Source organism: Carassius gibelio, chromosome B2 (genome assembly GCF_023724105.1).
Source record: "Carassius gibelio isolate Cgi1373 ecotype wild population from Czech Republic chromosome B2, carGib1.2-hapl.c, whole genome shotgun sequence".
NCBI classification, from domain to species: domain Eukaryota; kingdom Metazoa; phylum Chordata; class Actinopteri; order Cypriniformes; family Cyprinidae; genus Carassius; species Carassius gibelio.
Genome location: NC_068397.1, coordinates 7,802,560 through 7,826,803, shown reverse-complemented (window position 1 = coordinate 7,826,803; position 24,244 = coordinate 7,802,560). Strand labels below are relative to the sequence as shown.

At 36.9% G+C, this 24,244-nt stretch overlaps 2 protein-coding genes across 5 annotated transcripts; both read right to left on the bottom strand.

Moving 5' to 3' along the window:
• Window positions 1–6,424: 6,424 nt before the first annotated feature.
• bambib (BMP and activin membrane-bound inhibitor homolog (Xenopus laevis) b) lies at window positions 6,425–10,067 on the bottom strand. Its single transcript, XM_052549397.1, has 3 exons — window positions 9,379–10,067; window positions 8,548–8,829; window positions 6,425–7,995 (listed from the first exon to the last, which is right to left on the bottom strand). The coding sequence occupies exons 1-3, from the start codon at window positions 9,452–9,454 to the stop codon at window positions 7,580–7,582; spliced, it is 774 nt and encodes a 257-aa protein (XP_052405357.1). The 5' UTR covers window positions 9,455–10,067; the 3' UTR covers window positions 6,425–7,579.
• Window positions 10,068–10,559: 492 nt separating this feature from the next.
• Window positions 10,560–23,921, bottom strand: wacb (WW domain containing adaptor with coiled-coil b). 4 transcript variants are annotated; one of them, XM_052549391.1, is made up of 13 exons: window positions 23,648–23,917; window positions 23,406–23,439; window positions 22,564–22,756; window positions 20,772–20,848; window positions 18,823–18,938; window positions 18,633–18,745; window positions 18,275–18,511; window positions 16,195–16,317; window positions 15,721–15,866; window positions 14,862–14,959; window positions 14,413–14,581; window positions 12,102–12,229; window positions 10,560–12,015 (listed from the first exon to the last, which is right to left on the bottom strand). In XM_052549391.1, exons 1-13 carry the CDS (start codon window positions 23,686–23,688, stop codon window positions 11,946–11,948), a joined length of 1,545 nt encoding a protein of 514 aa, XP_052405351.1. In that variant the 5' UTR covers window positions 23,689–23,917; the 3' UTR covers window positions 10,560–11,945. The 4 variants fall into 4 exon arrangements, with proteins under 4 accessions (XP_052405351.1, XP_052405350.1, XP_052405353.1 ...); XM_052549390.1 differs by having other exon boundaries at window positions 14,413–14,578; XM_052549393.1 differs by having other exon boundaries at window positions 23,686–23,915.
• Window positions 23,922–24,244: the final 323 nt, after the last annotated feature.

Sequence of the window (24,244 nt, the reverse complement as noted above, 5' to 3'; positions counted from 1 at the left end):
AGAAAGTCGTATTGAGGGTCATTGGGTAATTTTTGGGTGAACTATCCTTTGTCCGATTTTTCCCCCTTGGATAATAAACATTTTGTTTTATATATGCACAAAAATATACTGTACATGGAGTGAAATATGTAAATTGTATTGCATGTAAGCTTGCTTATTTTGCTCTAGAAAATGACCTCCACATGTTATACTAACAAGAAACTATGCTTCTAAATGCAGGTTGCGAGCTGTAATTCCAACCAGACAACTTTGCAGTGCTGTATGCAAATACACAACAGCAGTGCACCACCAAACTCTTACTCTATATGGTGAAAAACTGTTGTAGATCTATAGAACATTTCATGCAATTTTACAGTTTAACACACTGCTATAATGTTTCAATCATGCAACCTTCATCTTTCAATATTCGGTTTAATTTAGGAATTTGTGCTGTAACTCTTACAAAACCAACATTCAAAAAAAAAAAAAAAAAAAAAAAAGTTTTGAGCACATCTAAATACAGCACTCAGCAGAGTCTGTTTCCCCTCGTTCTTTCTCCAGCACAGGCACGGATGAAGCGCTGTAATCTTGGCTGGCCTGTGGAGATGACTTCAAACCCTACAATCTTCCGGCCCCATAATTAGAAGCACCGGGTGCTGGCTTGACTTATCTTTACTAGAGAAAGAGAGCAAGAGACAGAGAGTGGGAGAGAGAATGTTCGGCACTTTGTGGTGGCTTCAAAGCTACTACTGTAATGCAGTGCAGCAGAGGATAAAGGCTAGTCAGGATGTATTTCAAAACCAAAATTATATTTTATTTCACCAGTTTTGCTGCGTCATCCCATTATCCTTCTTGTCCAGAATCCTTCTGATTTCTAATCAAGCCTTTAAGGCACACGCACTCATAAATCTAAAACAAAACCTGCCTTACTTTCAAAGTCCCTGAATCTCATCGGCATCCTGGTTCAACATCTTTCTGTTTCTCAAGCACAATGTCATGAAGTCTAGCCACTATCTTTGACTCTGTGACTACGTCAGAGAGCTCGGCTGAGCTGGTCGCCATCATCAAATGTGTCCCGAAGTGTTAATGTATCACTAGTGTGCAATACAGTGCTCATATTCATTGTGCTGCAAAGCTTAATCATGCTGAACACTGTCCACTTCTTCAATTGAGAATAAAAAGAAAACACTGTACAAAGTATTTGTGTAAACTGAATGTAATGATTTCGGACACTTTTTTGCTTATTTACAGTGCAACTGATTTAAATAATGTTTAAATATAACTTTATATTAACTGCGTTTAGCTGAACTTGAGAGTGCTTTTTGAGCCAATTAAACAGGACTATATACCATTAACTTAAACTACACAATTTCACAATTACTTCTATTGTCTTTGAACTATTGTTAAAGTGTACTACAGAATGTTCAGACAAGCATTTGTAGTAAACTAAAATAGAATTTAATGTCATTTCAACTGAAACTTATGTGCCATGTACTTGACAATATTTGTAATTACACATTTGTAATAATTAGGTTGCAACTGAGTACATTTTAAAATAAATTACAGTATCTTTAAATGTAATCTCAAATAGCAGACTAAACGTAAACTACTTATTGTGTGCTGTACATATGATTATTAAAACATAATGATTTAATATGTCCCTGGCAGTATACTTGTCTGTGTAATCTGTCTTATCATGGTGCACATTGAGGACCTGCTGATGTGTGGTATGGCAGACATCTGTTTGGGGCTGGTCACTGGTAGCCTTTAGACTGCCATAAGGCAAAGGGACATCCTACACGCAGGAACAAACATTCTGGCCTGTTATTAAGTCCTCAGCCACTGGAATGCCCTCCATCTCATGTGACCAGGAACTTAAGTTTAATGTCAAAGATATGTGTGGAAATGTGTGTTTATCTTCTCAGCGTGTACCTTACAGAGAGAGAGACATGATAACGTGGAGTCTAAGGGCTTGGCTCAGAATTAGACAGCTTGTAATTACTAGCATGACAGGACATGATAGGGGAAAATCTGGTGTCGGCTTCAGTAAGCCTCTGTGGAGCAGTGTGTTCCTTTGATCGCCTACTACTACACCTCCCAGAAGTCAACATAACATCGATTGACAGACAGTCACCCAAAATACCACGAAACATTACATTTAGACAAAAAAAAAAAAAAGTGTAACTACTACAGCTACAGTGCATCCTGTTAGGATTAGTTTTCAGCTCATCAAACGATGACAGAGATTTATAATACATTTTAAACAATACATCAAATAGACTTCCCTGTCTGTCATAACTAATGTTCCATCTAAAAGTAGTTCCTGGTTTTTGTGCAATGAATATTAGAAACACAAAGAGGAACTGACCCAAAATCAGCACAGATACATATGTGTCAATGACGTACAAAATTACATGCATAATGCTGCGTAAATTAAGTCAACCAGAAATGAGAACACTTCCCATAACATTCATACTTGTTCCATCGTAAGTGGAGGGGAATCTACAGTACACTAATATTGTCTATCTATCCTGAGTGTCAACAGAGACCATGATAACTAGATGAGCCATAGAGACAGATGCCCAGCAAAGATCACAAGGAACACTAAAGTTGTGTGACCAACCTTATGGCCAGCTTTAAGTCTCCCCATCAACGCTGGTGTAAAGTATCCCAATCTTCAGGGAGAATGAACTGGATTAAATATTCTGAAATATATGAATCCATAATCTGACTTGTGATGCAGCCTGGACTTTTGACTATGTTTGTCTGGCAAAAGGAGAATATATGTGCCACTACTGCATAATAAATCCTCCTGCCCTCAGCACAAACCTTATGTGTGCCAACTGGACAGTACTTAACAAGGCCACAAGAAAATAGTACCCAGAAAGAGAAATGCTGTGGGGGCAAGTGCGTTACTATTTTACAGACAAATGTAAGACTTGCTCAAATATATGGCTTCTCTGAAAAAGCCAACAGAGTCAATTTTGGTCTCCCCTCACTGTCAGGTCAAGACTGCCTTTGTGAATATTGTTTTCAGTAGTTAGCATGAGGCTTTGATAAACAAGTACATAGTAGTTTATGTGGGGCTGCGTGGTGGTGAGGCTTTGTAACATCTTTCATTTCCAAACTTCAAAACTTTAATCATGATTCTGAAAATTACAGTTGTGAAAATCACTCCCTTTCTTAAACAGGGGGCAGAAAATAAGTAGTCTGAGTACATTGGTTTTTCAACGTGGCTTCAATGTCTGTTCATTGGCATTAAAAAAAATTATATGAAGTGTCTTGCAATCATATAAGATATGACAACGATTTATTAAATGTTAGGAGTCTGCCATTTTAGTGAGTGTTGCTGTTTGATGAATGATGAACATTTGTAGAACATTGTGTGAGTTAAATGTGCAAAATGTATTAAATTGGAGCGAGTTTGATTCGATATCAGTGGGTTTAGAGTTTACTAGTTATCTGACTAACACAATATAGTTTATGGTCAATATCCAGCTATGTGTGTCATTGTTATAAGAATGTTATATTTAGTTCCTTACCAATATTCAGGAAAATTATTCCAGCGATAATAGCTCCAGAGTTTCATGTTGATCTTAGAACATTTTTTATCGAGAATGGACATTGAGCCAAAAGGCATTTATGAATCCCAGTCCACCTATATGTCTGTTTTTATGACTTTTCACCACTTCAAAAACTATAAAGCTGCCATTTCTCAAATGTGTATAAAAAGCACATATGAATATTTAATCTAATTTGAGCTCCATTTTCACAGTTTTTCTCATAACTCACTCATCTCCTCTTCTCTCTTCTTTATCCTGTTTCCCTCCATTTAGTTACAAAGGGAATGTTCAAATTCAAACTCCGCACCCCTCTTGAACAACAGGGCCCAGATCCAGGGAGTGCTGGTTGTGCTACATTTGATGTTTTTTAATCATAATTTATGTGGCGTTTTCAGATTGTTTTTCTTCAATCCCTGCTTTGTCAACATAATTCTTATCTTTCTATAAGAATATCATTTCCCCCCATCAAAACAATTAAAAAAGTAATGAATATGCTCCAGTCTGACTCATATTTGTAATAAAAATTGCTTGTTCCTTTCAAGTCGCTTCAATTTTTATACTTGAATCACCAAAATAAATGTTAGCAGCTAGCCAGTTAAAGTTGAAATATTACAGGGCTAACAAACTTTAAACGAGTTTCCCCTCTGCCTGGTGATGTAATATTTGTTGAATGTCCTTTGAGTTGAGGATCAAACGAGCCTGTATTTTTCCTTTTACTTCACCTTACTTAAAGCTGAAGTTGAAAAATCAAAAGGTGAACATCAAAAAATTACAAGTGCGAGACCCCTAAGGTATAGAATATCTGCAGCTTCTGAGGTAAACAGCAAGTGACTAAGTACTTCCTGTCTCTTCTAGCTTTTACATAAACATCTTTTTCACAGTTATACATTTCGAAATGACAGTTTTTTCTGCAATCTGTCATTAAAGCTCAAAGCTGTGAGAACTGTTTGGCTCTATTCTTAAACCTAGCAAGCTGAATGCCCTACTGTCTTCAAATGAAGCTACCTTTCAATAAAGCATTCAAACTGCAATGGAACTGCATAAGTGACTAATTAGGAATGCCGTACATGCCAGGAACTTGTTGAATTATCATTCGTGATCTTCACAGGAACCACAAGTAAGACTCCAACACTTATAGTTGATTCCAGTAGTTTCCCAAAGGGAGATGTTGCTAAACTAACAACACAATATGCTATTAAACACAAAATAATGGGTAGCGCACTCAAATATGCAAATAATGCATATATATGCAAAAGCTAAATTATATTTACTGTTGTTTGCCTGCCAATGTTTTGGTCCAAATACACAAATTCAGAGCTGTTGAGAAGTTTTTCAGAACTAAATCTTATCATTTTGATAACCATGTCGAACTGATAATTAATTTAGCTAATTTTGGGCATGAGCCTCTTGTATGTGAGAGAATGACCTGTGTGCCCTTGAAGAGAGGACTTGTGCTCATGCATTAATCCACATTCCTCACACTACAAGTTCAAAGTGCATATTTGCTCTTCTGATCATGTTCTAAACAGGCCAGGGATTTGAGGGAGTCTTGAAAGGTTGAAGGCACAAGGCATTGCTAACCCCCCCAAAAAATCTGACACCTCCTCATTCTAGACAAAGAAACCAGACATTCGCTCTCACTCAATAGTGTTCAAGGCATAAAAAGGTAGGGGTCAGAGCTGTTTTGAGAAATCTAAGTTAATCTGTCTTGCTTTTTTTATTATTTTTTTTTTATTTGTCTGCAGGAACACTGGACAGCCTCCAATTTCTAAGACTCACTTAAACACTTATCTGACATTATCTGACATGTTTGAGCAGGTATTGTAATAGCACTTCATCAGACGAGAATCCACTGTAAGTGTGACATGTTGAGGGCTTTTGTTAACAGGTAATAAAGATTTACTAAGGAAGAGGATTATTAGTATATCTAAAATATCATATAAGGAATTTCAACGCAAATGGAAAACTGATAATAATAAGACCAACAAAGGGCCCAGTTGTCAATTCACAAATATATTTCACTGTGAAATAAATCACAAAAAGTGGCACCACCAAATCCCCTAGAAGGCAAAAGAAGGGGTGGTTCTGTGTCCCTGATGTTAACTTTCTGGAAAAATGCACATTAAAGAATTTGAGTTTATGTTTAAGAATATATGTGGGCCACGGAATAAGTTCCCTGTTATTACTGTCAGAGGAAAATGCCTTTTATCCCATTCACTGCAATAAAGCTTGCATTCTCCTCTAGGGCCAACAATAACTGTTAACTTTTTGTGCAACGAGCCAAAAGCCGAGTGTGCAGTGCCACGATGACTTGGAAAGTGAACAGGGACACATTTTTGAGGAAGCATACGAAAGACGCTGTTAAGACTTGGGATCTCGGAATGGACTAAAATGCAAAATGACAGTAAATGTTAAGTGCATTTACTGCGTTTCCTGCAAAAATAATGAGTAAACCAGTGTCAAGTGCACCTTTGGTCCAGTGGAATTAACAATAAGTAGTGTGAGAGGGTAAGTTTAGACAGAGGATCTAAATTCTTTCCAAAGAAGCCGAGTGAAAGAGTTTAAGTCTGAGTGATCGTGGCCTGGGAATTGAGTCAGTCAGACGTGTAGCGCTACTGTAAAACAAGACATGATTGTAATAGCTACCACACTACACTGCCATGCCCTTATGCTGCTGCTAATGATTGCAATGCCTCAGTCGAGCGGTTGCAACTGTGCACGTGTTGACATACTGAAGCATTAGCCAAGACTTCTCCCTCCGGGGTATAATGAGCTTGTCAATATCATACACAACACTGAGTACTTTTAGTTCTGTTCAGCTTCACACACCCAATGTGATCTCATCGAACAAGAAACAATAAAGATACGAAACACCAAACAGATTCCTTGTTGAACATGTAATATTTACAGTGAAACATCTTTACAGTGAGCACAATCTACAAGCAGGTCAGAGATGACTGGTGAAATGTTAAAGGGATTGTTCGTCAAAATGCTTAAAATCTGGTGATCATTTACTCACCCTCATGACATTTCAGTCTATTATTTTCTGCGGAACACAAATTAATGTATTTGGAGAATGTTTCTGGTGTATGTTTTTGTCCAAACAATGAAAGTTCAAAACTTTTAACCTCCTTTACATTATGACAAATGCACCGATAAGGTTTGACGTTTTTGGCACATTTGTGCTCTGTATACACAAGTTTATCAATGATTTGATATGATAAACCGTGTAAATTGTTTGGCTTGTTGTTTTAAGTGGACATGATGCTTCAGAAAATTAATTAAATGACTTGAGTTATGGATATGGATGACTTTCATTTTTACACAACCTTTATGTCCATTTCAGAGCACTGTATGATCAAAAACAACAGAAAGCCCATATTTTTGAGTTTGAAAGTGAGTAAATGGTTTCAGAAATGTATATTTTCAGTGAACTATCCCTTTAACATTGAGAGTCATACATTCACACAGCAGCGGTCATCATTCACTGTGAAAATGAGCAAAAACTACCTTACTGATACAACAGCATGTCACCAAGACCTTATCTACCCCTAAAAAGTGTATATTAATACCTTAGATGAATAACATGTATCCTTAAGGTACCTTTGACTATTAGGGCTAAACAAGGTACAAAGATGTCCCTTTGAGGGTACTGCCCCAGTGACAAGATATTGTACCCCTACAATTTTTTTTACAAGTGTTGACACACTGGTTTTACTCCACTATTAAAGCAAATAAACCATGGATTCTTTATACAAAAAGTGCAAATGATAAAACCAAAATACATTTTTTTGGAATCCTTCGGTGATAAAGAATACCAGCACGAAGCCGCTCCTCGTCGCAGCCTATAATACAAGCAGTCTTCTCCTCAAAGTCTCTAATTCAAGTAAAGTGCATCAAGAGCAACAACCATATGGTTAGAGCTTTCAAGTGTACTCTTTTGAGTTCTTGTTTGCAGTACCTCTTTTAGAAGGGTTGAAATAAAACCCAAGATTTAGCCAAACAAGTCTCACGGAGGAAAGCAAATTCTTAAGCCATCACACAAACTCCAGCTTGCCTTGGCCACTATACTTTCCCCAGCTGACCAATGAAAGAAGTCTTTGGCTGGTAAGGTCGGACTGCTGAATCTTGTCGCAGGTCAGGCAGCAGTTCTCATGGCCTCCTACTGGAACCATACACTCTAAGTCCAGTTGCGCCACATGACTCTTGGTGAGGTGTTGGCCATGAAAGCTGTAATGAAGGCGAGACAGCATTTCTCTCCGTTGTTGTCGCAGTCTGCGGTTTTCACTGCGCAGCATACGCAGGGCGAGCATGATGAGGAGGACCAAGATGAGGCCGCCGGCAATGGGTACAGTGATGACCGCAGCACGGAACCATACCTCCTTGGAGGAAGGAATTTCCTGTAGTCGTGCAATCACGTGACGGCTACCTTCGGTCTGATGTCGCCGTTTGTCTGAATAAGAATGGAGAACGTTTAGGGCCATTTTTTTATTAAGCAATTGAAGAAAATAATTGACACACACTGTTTTAAATTGTATGATATTCTGTGGGGCACAAAATAAGATATTTTTAAGAACTGTTTTTGTCAATTCAATAAAAGTCAGTGGGGTCCAAAACAACATGATTTTTCTAAAATAGTCATACAGATTTGTAACAACTACTCATTTTGAATGAAATGTACTCTGTTTCACAACCATCAACCAATCACAGTGGGGAAGTGGTTTCTAAATATTGCAAATTGGATGAATAAGCACCATTTCAGATATTGCCTATATGCACATTATTAAAGTCCAGAATATACCAAAATAACCAAAATATTTGAAAATATAAGCTGTGGATTACTCATTGACGAGACAAATTGACAAATTGGCAGATTCAGAATGGTAGAATTCAATAGGTACTTCTGTTAACTGGTCAAGTGGGCACATTTAATGACAAAAAAAATTACAAATTGTCTGATTTTTGATTATCACTAGCAATGACTAAAGAACACTCCATCTCATACCATGAATTTCACTTCCTCTGTAGGTGACATCTTGCAGGCCTCTGTAATTGCACATATCCTCATGGCAACACTGAAGTGTGGCAGATCCATGAATGGTGTCATGGGTAGACTCTGGATGGCAAGTTTTTCCAGAGTTCAACAGAGGGTCGTAGCATCCATGAGATAAAGGAGACGTGGCACTTTGAGGGTCCAAGGTGCGGGTGAAACAGGCATTCAGCTCTGATTTGCACATGTAACCGGTGGCCACACAATGGGGGGCATCGCAGTAACACCGTATTTCTCCTGTTTCAAGAAAAGAGAAATTATTAAAAGAATCAACTTCACTCCAACTGAATACTTAAAATAACTTAAAAATAGATATTAATTAATTTCCGAACTTAAAACCTGTTTAAAGCCTAGTTCCCAAACTGATTAGTATTATGTATTTTTTTATTAAAATAAAAAGTCATATGATCCCATGTTTGGAATTTAGCTTTAAGACTTTTGGTTCTTGTAGCTCTGACAGAACAATACATAATTTAGTATTGATATTTGTACTTTTATACATTTATTATATTTGTAGCTACACACCCCCGGCAATGCAAAATAAACGAGCTAATAAGATATACAAAATAAATAGCTGTTCAAAAAACCTTTGGTCACTCTATACATTAGCGTTCATGTTACATTGTTATTACTGTGTAATAATACACAATTATTAATACTCATATTTATTGTAGCTGTAAATACACTTCGTTGGTTTTATTACAAATGCAATTAATCGTAGTTCCACTAAATAATTATTATATAAATCTGGAGACTCTTCTGACCATATAAACAGTATTCACGCACCTTTAGTGAGGAGAACAGCCATCGCGCACAGCTCGAGCTGAAGCCAAATGGAAACGAGACTGCTGTTCCGCTGCATTGGACAAAAACACTTTCTTTGCCTTTCAGATTCGCATCTATACGGACTTTATAGCCAGAAACACTGTATTAGTGTCCACGATGTGTTCCAACTTGCTTCGTTAACTTTTCGTAACATCTTTGGATAGAAATGATCACATCGTAGTTTAGTCCTCGCTGCTCTTCAAGACTTCCAGATAAAATCATCGGAGCACAGAAAAGCCGACGTGGAGTTGTTTGAATACAATTTAAAAACCCATGTTAGACACAATCCATCTTTGTTTGAATTCGAACGCGAGATTGTCAAGACTTCTCAACTATTCAGAAGGATAATCTCCTGTATACAGTCCGCTTGGGTGCTCTTAAATGTAGGAGACTTGAGAATGAGAGCAGCTCCTCCTATAAGAGTCATCGAGCCGCTGGGACTGTTCATTCACAGGCGTGAGTTGTGACTGTTGCCTCCCCATGTGCCCATGCACAGCTAATACAGCTTAACCCTCGTTCTGCAGAAAAAAGCTTCGACTTGTAACTTACAGTGACCCCTGTGTGTAAAAATACCAATTGATAACGGTTTAATATGTTCTTATTTTTCTCTTTATCTAATCGAATCCAATTGTTCCTTAAACACGTTTAACTTCATGAATTACTGCAAAACAGAATAAAATGTACCTCAGATATCCTTTTAAAAAATCTTTTAATGCATCTTATTACCTTCTTGAATGTAATAGTAATATTAGTAGTAGTAGTTTTCAGAATAAAATTAAAAAGTTGAATCTCAAAACCGTGAAGTCAATGTGTGAAGTGTTCAAATATGCAGATGATCTTGTAAACCCAGTACCTGGAAGATTGTTCTTGAGAACAGTGGGCAGTTTAACTGCTCAGGACAAACAAAAGACCCATGAACAATTATCACAAAACATAAAAAACAACCCATTAAGAATAAAACTTACATTATATTTTGAATAGGTACAACTACTAAAATGGTCAGATCCCAAGTGCACGTAAATCATTGCACAGAAAAGCTAACATGGAAAAATATTCAAGCATTTGTTCCGGGTTCTTCTAGTTCATGACTACATGCAGCCGTTTTAAACCAAAAGATACACAAAAGCAAACGTACCAAAACATAATGTGGTAATTGTTTATTTCCTGTAGCTTTTAGAAACCATATACAAAGCAACATACCCATCTCTATTCTGAAAGTGTACTCCATTTACAGCCTATCACGTTAAAATTGGTCAAACCCTGCATCAGAAGGCAGTGCAGACAAAGAACAATGGAGCAAAACTATGAATGACATTGCAAACATCAAAGAGGAATCACCAGTTTAGCCTTTTTTCACATCCTTGTCAAATACAAATTGACAAGTTGACTAAATGCTTAAGTTTTTTTTTTTATTAGTTTTTTTATTTTTTTATAGACTGGTTGATATTTTACGTAAAAGATGAGGAAAAACTTGATCTGATCCTGTATGTCTCCGTACTCTTCCTCTAGTAGGTCGGCTTGGACAGTCCTTGTGGTCCTCTTTTGTCCATGAAGGATGCATTTTTGATGTGCAGCCACAGCTGTATAAAATATGGAGTTCTCTCATTGTATCCTCCTAATTTGGGCAATATGGGAATGATTAAACTCAATTCTATGAGTAAAGAACAACTGAGCAATACAAACAAATAAAAAATATTAATACACCAAAAAAAAAAAGAAAAAAAGTTAAACATTGCTGGGGTGCAGCATGAAAAGTAATCTCTGTTATATGTGTAACAGCCCGGCAAAGAGCAAGGAACATCGAAGGCAGATAGTGACATCCCCTGTTATCAGGGTCAGAAACTCAGAAAATGTGCATCTATCGCTTCGGCAAAAGCTTTTAAGTGCCACGTCACCAATTCAGAAATTTTTAGCACCCATTCGTTTTTCTGCAGTGAATTAAGGAAGGTTACTTTTGCGTCCTATGTAATCCTTCTGATGGGTACAGAATCAGCCAGTCATGCCTAACTTTTGAGAAATCAGAATTATATTGGGTTTATTTGAGTTGGTCACTTTGATAAATGCCAGTGCAGCTGGAAGCGTCCTTGTGCACAGATAGCCCTTCTGACATCATTCATAATCACTGTCAGTCACTGGAGGATAAGGGGATATTAGGTCTCTAGTGTGACAGTGAACTTTATGATCCGTTAACACAGGCATAACCCTGAAAACCAGCAGATGAATCACCAGATCCACTGCACGATTACTCAAAGATTAGTCTGAGTTGGAGAGCGTCTCTAATGACCTGTGGATCTGAGAATAGAGAAGCAATGTACGTCAAAGGACTGTGAAATTAATCTACGACCTCAGGGCCTTGTGTTGCCTTGAGAAGCACTTTTGGAAGCTTCCTTTCTCTCTCTGTCCCATTTCAGGCATTGCAGCCTACAGTTCGACTGCGAATCTGAGAGCTCGGGCTGAGAGCAGGGGTCCAAACAACCAGGGGCTGGCCATGTTTGGAGAGAGACTGCCATGAGCTCCACAGCCATCTCTCAAACCATGAAGGAATTCTGATTTTTCAGTTTGTCAAGTTCTTTGATCTGCTGTCTCAGAAACAGAATCCTGTGTGAAAAGAAGAAAAAAAAGATTCAGAAAAGGTCTTTTCATTGTGTAAATTTGTTCAATCTATTCAAATCAGGGTTACAGACCTTTGCTCTCTCAATGTGGCCTGGATTTCACATACTCGCACTAAAGAGCGAAGGTTCTTAAGTTCAGTGCAGATCTCTGACATGTAAAGGGTTCCCATGTTGTGGATATCCTCACGTGACCGCGACGCCTGGGTGACAGGAATTTAAGACGAAGAGGAAGAGAAATTCAATAGCTGGAAAACTGATATCTGATCTTTAGGGGCCAGTTGTTCAAAAAGCTTAATCTGGATCAGAATGATCTGGATTTGGAAATCTCATGTAATCAGGTAATTAAAAGATAAACTGATTGACCAGATACACACCTTTTCATATTACCCAATCTGGATTACTCTACAAAGTCCCTAAAGGGATATGATGTAAAAATAATAATAATCTATGTATGTATGTATGCATGTGTGCACGTTTGCATTCTCTCAGAAAATGTTTTGCATTTGTGACCCTGGACCTCAAAACCAGTCGAGAGTTTCAATTTTGGAAAATGTAGATTTATAGATCATCTGAAAGCTGAATTATTAAAGGGGGGGGTGAAATGCTCATTTTCACTCAATCTCCTGTTAATCTTGAGTACCTATAGAGTAGTACTGCATCCTTCATATCTCCAAAAAGTCTTTAGTTTTATTATATTTATAAGAGAAAAATAGTCTGTGCCGATTTTTTAGGAAAAACACGAGCCGCTGGAGGCGTGACGTGTGGGCGGAGCTAAAGAATCACGAGCGCGAGTAGGCTTTTGCATTGAGAGCGTTTGGAAGCTGTGACATTACCGTGAGGAAAAAACCATCATCCAAAATGAAAAAAAAAAACCATCATTCCACTTTATGTTGTCTTTTTTTCTTTAAAGGTGTACAAGGTTTACTTAATGTGCTTACGCGCCGATAGCTAAGTTAACAACACAGAGATATTTGAAGCAGTTTTACTCACCGCCTGCGGTTCAAACACACGATCGTGACCCTTTTTCGTTGGGATTGCATCATCCTTAAGAAATAAACGATACGCAAATCCGTCGTCAAACTGGGCCTTGTTTGTAAAACAAGCATCTTCGAAATGCAGGGAACAAACAAAAACACTTGCACAACTCCGTTGATGCTCTGTAAAAATAAACTCTGTCCACTGGTCCCTTAATGTTTTTTTTTTTTTTTTTTGGTAATCTGTGCAGGGTTGTCTTGCCCTCGCAACCAAAAACACACTTCTTTTGTGACATTTCCCTCTCGCTCTGATCACTGAATGTCTGTGCTCTGCTCTACAGGCACGGGTGCGCTCTTCCGGGAGAAGTGCCCTTAGGACCCATATAAGGAAATTCCATTTAACGTCACACAGACCCATACTCGAAAAAACTTTCCGAAACTTGTGACAAACCGGAAGGAGTATTTTTGGAACAAAAATACTCCTTCAAACGTACAACTTAATTTTTTAAACTTTGTCCATGTTTAGCATGGGAATCCAACTCTTTAACAGTGTAAAAAACTCTGTATGCATGAAATAGCATTTCACCCCCGTTTAAGATTTCATTGATGTATGGTTTGTTACAATAGGACACTGTTTTACTAATGATTGTTGTTCAGTTGATTTGACGCAATGTATTTTGTTTAAAGCACTATATAAATAAAGGTGACTTGACTTGAAAATATTCTAACGACTATATGAAAATCTGGAATCTGATGGTGCAAAAAAAATAAAATAAATACATTTCAAAGTATTGAGAAAATAGCCTTTATGTTGTCCAAATAAAGTTCTTCTGCATATTGCGCACCAAAAATCACGTTTTGTTACATTTGCAGTAGGCAATTTTCCGAAATTTCTTAATGGGACATGATCTTTACTTAATATCCTAATGTTTTTGGCATAAAAGAAAAATCAATCATTTTGACCCATAGAATGTATTGTTGGCTGGTTTTGTGATCATAGTAGTAGTAGTAGTAAATAACTACTTAATTATTATTTTTTTTTTTAATAATAAAACACTTTAAATTGGATAACTGTCTTGTTTGATATTGATAGCTTTTATGGCATTTGGGGATATATGACACAACAAATGTTGCATTTTTTAACCAGTTTTAAAGTTTTATTATATTTTTGTATCTTGAAATCCACCCTTCTAGTAAGTATAATCAGATTTTTTTTTAAATCAACGGTTTCCCAATCTCACTAAAAACTATTGAATAACACTGATTATTTGAACCAGATTTAGATTTCTGTCGAACAACCAATCTTCAAGATTTGATCTAATCCGATAGTCGAAATCTGATCAGATTCCATTTGAACAACTGGCTCTAGAAGATCAATGAACAGCTGAGAGACAAAGGCATGCTCGTACCTGCTTCTCCACATGTTCTGCAGGCCAGCCTTGAACATGCTTGATGAGATTTTCATCAAAGTGCAATGCTAGAGAAGGTGTGAAAGTGCTTTGGGTACGAGACGTGCTGCCTGAGGCGGGGACGCTGATGCCCGCACTAACATTAGAGCCCGACAAGCCCTCTTGACTGCTATAAAAAATTAAATGCATAAATAAATAGAATTTTACAATTAGAACCACTGAAATAGATGCATTTTGTATACTACTACTACTAATAATACTATGTTTAAAAATCAAAGTATAAAATCAAAGTCAAAGGAAACCAAAATTGCCATCAACATTCTCCAAAATGTATGTGTTTGGTTGCATTTCAGCACTGAACAGGTAGATGGTGCTGTATGACAACATTTGACAGCCTGCTTCAACATTACCAACAGCCAAAAGATGAGTTCCTACTGAGAGATTCGTACATTTGCCTGTGAAGACGGGGATCACTGAATTCCAGAGGTTTGTCAGAGCTGACAGACTGCTGGGAAGTTGATCCTTGTCTTTGAATTGATGCGCTGGCCTGAAATTGAAGAACAAAAACTTAAATATGACCAGAAATGTGTTGGGACATAAAACATACACAGTGGTTCCAAAAAGTATTTTGACACTTGCGCAACACTTAAATGTGTGAATATTATTGCAACTAAATATCAAACCGATATGACATTTATACTGTACATAGGCGTTTCTTGAACTTTAGAGCCCTTTTTCTAAATTTTATCTTAAATCTACACAAATCCATTTTAAAAACCCAGAAACTATTCAATTTAATTTACACTACGTGTAGAGTCTACTTCTTGAAAGTCAGAACCAGTCGGCATATTTTGGGTAGTTGTGTTTACAAATTAGCTTCAGACTATAATTCCATCAAATCAGAGGATATCAAACAAGTTTGATTTTAGATTATTTTCTTTGGTTATGCGTCTCCTACCTACATTGTGCAAGTAACTTTGTGAGTTTGTTGTGTTTGTTGTAACCTCTTACAAAGGTTGATGCCTAGTGTTTGTTCAGATTTTAGAAGTCATACAGTGATTCTAGCCTTGATGTGAACAACACACCTTTTTTTTTTTTTTTTTTTACCAAATTACTTTGGGACCAGCTGGTTGAAAGTAACTACAAAAAAAAAGGACTTAAGAAAACAGGTCAACAAGCTGTAGCATCCTCTGTTTACATATGTCACATGGATTGATCTTTTGTTATCTAATGCAATGACATGTCCAAACACTCTGAGGCCACCATAACAGAAGTTTAGGCAATGACAAACTACTAGCTGCTACTGACCTTTGGTTGTGAAGAAAAAGATGCAGAGCTGAGCAGGGGTTTAGAGACAGCATTGGTCTGAGGTGTACTGACTCTGGGAGACACGTATGACCTCGGCGAAGAGGCATCTGATGCTAATGACATGGGAGACTGACCGGACTGTTGAGCTGTTCAATAGAAACAGAGTTATAGAAATTATATATGGAATCTGTTAAATACATTTAATTACAACAAGAAACCCATATGTACTAAATCCTACTTTAATTACTACTAAATTAACACCATTTGAAAAAAAATAACAAATTCTAAATCTTGTAGCTTAATCTATTGAGAATTGTTCAAGATGTTTTGTGTCCATTGTCTTGGGCGTGTATAAACATACTTAAAAGTGCTGTCATATATGGTGGCATCGTTCCTTTACAAAATGAGGATTAGTTGCTCTGCAGCACAACATCAGTTAGGAGAGGTGTGAATTGACTGGGACTTCAGCCGTACCTTGTGTGGAAAGCTGAGCAGCTTGTGAAAGCAGAGTAGTGACGTTGAAAGCGGACGGTCCGGCAGTGAGAAGCTTATGAAGCATAGACTGTAAGGAAGCTTGTGTGACGGCGGCTGTGAGGACTTGGAGGAAGACAAAGACAGAAAAGGACACACACTGTGTCAAAGCAGTCGTACACACTGAAAGCAATCTGAAAAAGGCTCTGTCGGTGAACATCAAGCCTGGTCGGCTTACGATATTTTCACCATGCGGAGAGATGACGTCACATATTTTAAAAAAAGCAGTTGTCAAAGTGGAAAAACAGTCTGAGCATGTTTTAGCTACCTGGATGGAGGTCTAATTGTGTTTCTTACTACAGGTAGATGCATTTGTATAGATTTTTATTAGATGTGTTTTATTAGAACACAAAAACTCACCTCACAGATTGATGTCATTTTGGAATGCATTCTAACAATATATAGGTATTTTTATATATTATGAGAATAGGCTGATGGTTTTTCTGTTCGGTTGATGTGTCTAAAGTGGTGCATTTATGCATCCCTATTTGTAAGAATATCTTAAAAAAAAAAAAAATACCTGTTAAAGAATAAAGTTCTTATATTCATTTTCAAATGATTTATTAATATTTTGGTAAGCATGGAAAACAATATTTAATCAGTTGTTATGCATGTGTTTTTAATATCGTTAAATTAAACAGCATGGTATGTGAACCTGCTTTATATCGGCCACCCTGGTCTCTAAGATAACTGCAGTTTAAAGGGTAACAAAACAATACTGCATAAACACTAATCTATGAAACATCTCTGATCAAGCATCTCTGATCAAGAGCAGATTCTACTCTTCCTCCCTAGAACAACAACTGTCCTGAATATGGTAGAGTAATACGGATTTAAAACTGCAGTCTTTATTTGAGCAAATACGGATTCTCAAAATCTCAAGATTGATCATTTACCTTACACACATTAATGCACCTAATTGAAAAGAACGAACTGAATGGAACTGGTAGCTAGTTGCGATTTAGAAACGGATTTGGAAAAAATCTGTAACCCGGCCTTACCTCTATATTATTTATGCTTGAATCACATGTGATAAATAGGAAATTAAAACAGAAAAATTACAGTGTGTAAGCAGCATGAAAAGTTACAAGACTGGAGAAAAACTAACAAGATCTGATCTCTTAACTTTAAAGAAATGCACAAAGAAAAGTTTGTTTTAAGAAGAGCAAGATGACAAGAATGATTAGGGTGATTTTGTAGGAGAGTTCATCTGCATAGAAAACAATAATACCAAATAAAAAGCACATGTTGTATTCCCAATTTGTATTACAAACGTACATGTAAGTTACTAATAATCTATATATTCTAATTGTTTGACCACTATAAAAAAAAAAAAAAAAAAAAAAAAAAAAAGCTTTAATCCACTTTAAAGTCCAGATAATAATTGATGCAATTTACTACATGTGATGCTATCTGGGAACACTCGGACATTTTCAGGAAATGCAAAAAATAGGTTGTATGCAAATGTATTTGTCAAAATTAGGTAGGGATTTATTGCAGCAAGCGGAAAGGACTGTCTTTCATGTTAAGAACAAGCTGTGGAGGTGCTTTCTCTTAACACCACAAAAACAGTTAACCTATGAAAATAAATCACGTAACATATAATAAAGGTGTATCGATGCACATTTCCCACCAGTCCTGTGTAAACTACGCCACGCAAAGTTTGCAAGAAAAAAAAAAAATCTCACTTTAAACCCATTTTTCTAAAAAATTCCACTCCAGAAAATCATAGCTATCAGCCAACTTCAGATAACCATAACTTTTGTTACTTTCAAGCTATAGACAAAATTAAAGGAAAGTGTTTGAACTCACCTTTCATATGGTATCAAAACATAATAAAGGTAAATTCACCCTGTGTTGGGTTTTCCTAGATCCCATCACATATTTATTAAATTTGGACACTCTTAATTCTGAATTCTTAAAGTGCAACAGATCGATGCATTTAACTTGTATATGTACTGACTATATGGTGTACCCCCTATAGTCTCACAAAATCCTTTGGGAATCACTGCGCAGCCATTACCTTCATTAATTTTGCCCATGTCTACATTGCCGTGGTTCATCTGCAGGGTGGCCTGGAGCGCAGGCAGCAGCTGTCGGAGGAGTGCTGGGTCCTGAAGCAGAGTGGAGGTTGAAGCTTGTAGGGCTGGGGACACAGGCACTGTGGAGGACGAAGAGGAGCTGGACGTGCTGGAGGGGTTTATGGACAAAGGCTGAGAATAACCAGTGCTTGATAATGGCTTCTCCGCTAAAGTAGATTCTGGGAGAAACAAAGTGATTGTGAAAAAAACAAGACAAATGTGTTAAGAACCACTGAAACCATCAGCAAAGTGAACTTATACCAACTTAATACCACTTACAAATGCGTTTCTGCTACTTACTTGTACTACTGATGGCACTTGTGGCACTGGCCTGCATCGCCTCTTGTCTGTAGTCTCTGTCTTTGGGAAAGCTGTTAACCACAGTCTTTGCACCTTCTCTCTGCCTTTGTTCTCTGTTCAGACAATAGGTCTGGTGTCAGTGCATGGTTTGAAGAAGAGACGCAGCTACAGGGGATATAAAGCAACTCACCTCTCCAACCATTCTTTAGGTTTCTCCCACTGAGAGACCTCTGTTCTACAGTTATAGTAGTACTTCTTGCCAGACGAACTGATATGCTCCGACCAATCATCTGCTGGCTCGCGAGGCTGGAAGAGACAGGAAATATGTAGGCACATCAAGAAAGAAAGTAGAAAGAAAGACCAGGGAAATTTGTCATTTGAGAGAACATTTGGCATAGGGATAAGTCAGGATGATTTATGTGTTTTTATTTTTATTTTTTTTTTTTAGCAACAGTCCTTTAAATATCCCAGTATAGCAGGGCTATGCCATATGAAAAAAAAAAAAACGATAAATTTTGTGATTTCGATTTCACAGACATGCTTTACAGTCATATAATCATTCAGTATGAATTTGAAACAAATTTTCCAAAAGAAAAACATTTACAGCTTTATCAAAAAGGTGTAACATGTCTCTAGAAGATTTTAACCGTAAATCAGATTTTTTTGGTGAAAAAAATCTGGGATTTTTTTTTGGCCACATCGCCCAGCCCTAGAGTACAGTATCCATACAGTAAATTCACATTTAAACTCAATAAATATCCCTTTGTTTTCCTAACTCCACGAGTGCCATCTATTATTGCCTTGTTTATCTAAAAGTGCACTTTTCTTTGTTTTAAATCTAGCCAAAAATCCAAGTGTTGACTGTGAAACAGTAGTCATTAATTATATGCATTTATTGTGTTATTACTACATTTCCGTGTCAACCTATGTTTTTATTTTTCTGAAAAACATTTGCAGTCAATTTAATTCAGCGTGTGCAGCACATTAGAAATGGACTCCATGCTGAAACATCGCTGCATGACTGCTGCAGACGCATCACTTCAGTACACTGCTGGACCCCAACCACACACTGCGAGCCTTTAACATGGGCAAGGAAAAAATATGCACCGCATACACACCACAGATGGAGTGTGTGAACCTGGCGTTAAGTCTGTATGCCCGGTCTATTCTGTTCTGGTGCTCCATTTAGGCGTGCTGCATTTTGATTGGTTCGGATAGTGTATGGCGGGAGGTCGGGGCCACAGAAAATAGTGCTATAAAGTGATTTAGAAATCGAACACTCTGACACACACAAATCATTTTTTTTATGACTATTTCGATGAATCACACAGCCCTACAGTATAGTCAGTTCAACCTTACAGTTGGATCTCACTGTTTACCAAGTTTTGAGGAATATTAGTAAATTGTTTGAATACCCCTTGTTTTATTTACAGCACTCTGCTATGAATAAACATATTGATGCAATTCTGAAAATAAACTAAAATATATACCACAGTAACATATTTGAAATCAGAGATGAGGGTATCTCACGAAAAATCATTTGGATGCACACGATGGATGAGTTTGGATGAGTTTTACCAAAAAAAGCAGGGCTGCAACAGTTAATCGATAAAAACTGTAATAATCACTCAGCGGATAACTCAATTGTTATGGTTATAACTGTATATGTAAATGTTCAAAAGTATTTCCATCTTAGTTTTCATGTATGTAATTTTATTGCCAATGTGTTCGCAGCTTATAACCAAATAAAAAACAAAACATTCCCTGACTTCCTAGGTAATCGATGACTAAGTTAAGAACTCGGGATATACTTTCAGGAAGACATAAAACAATTGCCTATTACAATGTTCAGGATAATGCGAATGTGTAATGCGAAGAAACACACTGTCAGATATACTCTATCATCTCAAATATATATATATATATATATATATATATATATATATATTTTTTTTTTTTACCATAAACCAATCATGAGAGAAAGCGAGTCTGCAACACCCGGAAGAGTGGTTGCTAATCACAACGGTTGTTATCGGAGAATAACGCCACAAAATGTTGCAATTATCTAATTGCACAGGCTTCCTTAAATTCCATAACACATTCTAGTTCTTCAGACAACCCACTGACTAATCAACTTACCATCTCTGAAGCTCTGTTTGGATGAGGGTGAGAACTGGATGCATGATGGGAGTTTTCTTGTGGAGAAGGACTGACACCTGAAACATAAATAACAAACCACTAATCACGTGAAAGCCTGAAGACTTTTACAGAACATAATTCACTGAAACAAGACAGTACTCTAGGCTTCCATTTAACACTATGGACAGCTAGTTTATAGGGTTGAGCTGACAGTCCTGTGGCTGAACGGTGGAAACATGGCCTCATGACAGGACGAGATTCTGTTTCCACTGATCTCCAAATTGTGTGACCCTACATACTACTTTTTAGGCTTGTGTTTTTTTACATTTTTGTCCAGTTGAGAAAAAAAGGGGTTAATTCTTACTATAATATTTTCATGCCAAATAAAAGTTTCAGTCTACACCAAGACTGAAAATACACCAGAGATCTGAAAATAACAATTAAAAAAAGGTCTTAACGTGCAACACAACCTATCAGAGAAAAGACCAATGCTAAGAGGTCTCTGATGAGTTGAAATGAAAAGATAAATAATACGATGCACCTGCTGCAGCCTCATGGCTGTGGCAATAACAGGAAATAAGACAGCATGAAGGAAGCACAAGAGAGTATCCTGTGTTTTAATGCTGCTTTATTTACTAAAATCTAGCAATTAAATCTGTTTTATAAAAACATTTAAAAACTATTATCATGTCAGTCAATTTTATTATAGACGGATTTTAGCCTTCTTGTATAATCCTTTAGCCTTTTATATATAATCCTACAACTTCCAAATGGTGTTTTGGTTTATAACACGTCAAATTTCAAAAGTAATAACATTAATAACACAGAATTCTAAAATGCAAGACCGCAAACTAGAGATTCATCAAACCATGTATTATGTCAGTTATCGGCAGATTTAATTATATTATGTATTACATTTTAACATGGTTATGCAAAGGTAAAAAATCTCAAAATGGTAAAAAATCCCATTTCACATATACTGGTTTAGATAATACTACAACTAAAATAACCAAATAGACTCTTAGTATTTAAAATTAAAAGTTAACTGAGACAAAACACCTTAGTATATAACTAACATTATAATAATATTAATAGCAATAACAACAAGACAAAAAATACTGGATTATAGGAATCAGGTAGAAAGTTGCTATTTTAATATTGATGTAACCCTAGCAGTAAATGAAATAAACCTATATTAAAAAAACACAGACCTGTAAACCAAACCATACCAACTAAACACATAATATGCATAAAGCATCAATACAAACAGTTCTATTAAACTCAGAATCGCTTGTTACAGTTCCAGATTGTGACGAATCTAATTTTAGTGTCATCAGAAATGCAGGTTTCATTGCAATGCAATTAATAAAAGTTATGCTTTAATAGCAGTGCTGAGATGACTTTTCACATTGTGTATCATCACCTACAGTTATCTGAGTTACTGATAACGCCTAAACAAAAGCATAAACTAAATTTAGTTCAAAAATAAAAGTTTGACACACATAAGCACCAAGTTGTGAAATGTTTCTGCCAGTGGGTGCCGTTTACGGTCTCATAATGTTACTCACTGATATCTACCTCCAAACCCGTGGTCGAGGCACTCTTAATTATAATGTCCAGCATAACCGCAACTAAATATATATTTATATACTACCATGTATAATTATTTACCACTGTGAATAATGTTTCCCCTTATAAGGATTTTGGGGTTCTGAGGTATTAAGGACCATATCATACAACCATAAAACTTTAACCATGTGCATGTGGAACCTCTCCTCACTCAAGTTCTTACCGCTGTCCCTCTCACGGGTCCGGTGAACGTGGAGTGCTTTCGTTTGGCTGTGCCCTGTTCCGTCACTGTGCTTGTTGTCTGGACTGTCTGATCGCCGCAGCATTTTAGCCGGTGGTGTGGAGTCTGCCGGATCTCGCATCTTGTCATGACGATGGTCATTTGACGAGTGACTCTTTGACTGATATTTGACAGACTGCAAAATACAATGTAAGAGAGAAGGACTGCAAAGATCCACAAAGCATGAAGTTTTATTCTGGCAGAGAAAAGCAGGCTAAAATAAATGTAATGTTATGTAATCACTAAATGTAATTTTCTACGTTACTGTACTACAAATGCCATGAAAGAACACCTGGTGCTTAAAAAAATAAATAAATAAAATAAATCAATCAATAAATTAGTATGTTAATTACAACTAGATAGGGAGCTAGTTGATCTGCACTCTTATAGGTGTTTTAATCATTAAGTCACTTTGCTATAAAATGTAATACTAGATCTTATAAGGCCTAACAGTAAATGAAAACGATGTGCTATTACAGTTTTTATTTGTTGTGAATCCATTAATTGGGATAGCTAACTACAAAACAAGACGAGAGCTCTCTAGTCACACCATTATCTCTATATGAGCTACTATTTTAGTTTAATTGTAGAACAATTTGCTAAAAACAAATTACTGACCTCTATTATCTACAAATTGTGACACGTAATGTATATCACAGATTAAGTTAGCAAACAGGAACTAGGCCTGTGAGCACTAGTGTTATCGTTAATCCAATTTTGACACTATTTCGGCTTTTCTCCCAAATATGTTTCTACTTTCAATGATAAAATACTTCTCTGTGTACCTGGTAGGCTTGAGGATCTCTTCGCTCATTACACCTGTGAAAGATAAAAAAGTTAATATAGTCAGAAACGCGCTATCTGCTAGCCAGCTACAATGCTAACGTAGAGAAATGAAAACAACTCGCTATTAGAGGGGGGAAAACTACTTTGAAACAATTTCTTCGAACAAAATATGCACTTCGTTTAGGCTTTAAGCGATTAACGTTAACTGAAAGGTGAAAACTGGAGGTAAATGTGTGATTACCCATCATTGAGTCTGGATGGATTCGTTGCATGCATTACCATTAATGCTGCAATGATGTGGAAGTGAAGTGTTACTACTACTGAAGCAGTTCTGCTGCACTACAGCTCTCTTTGGTGGAACTGCCTGCAAACACACACTACAATATCGGTAAAAGTAACTCTGCTGCAGTGCTGCTTCGCTATTCGGGAAAGAGCTGACGGTCCATCTCTTCGTTTTGCTCGTGACTGCGCCCCGCGAGTGCACGAGCAGAGTCTAGTGCTCGCGATCAGCGCCCGACGTGCACGAGCAGACGACTGCAACCCTGCGCTCGTGCACCTTTTCCTTTGCTACTCACGAAGCGACAGTATTGTGACATTATTTTCATTCATTACACACAGACTGATATATTTCAAATGATTATTTCTTTTAATTTTGATGATTTTAACTGACAACTAAGGAAAATACCAAATTCAGTATCTCAGAAAATTAGAATTACTTAAGACCTATACAAAGAAAGGATTTTTAGAAATCTTGGCCAACTTAAAAGTATGAACATGAAAAGTATGAGCATGTACAGCACTCAATACTTAGTTGGGGCTCCTTTTGGCTGAATTACTG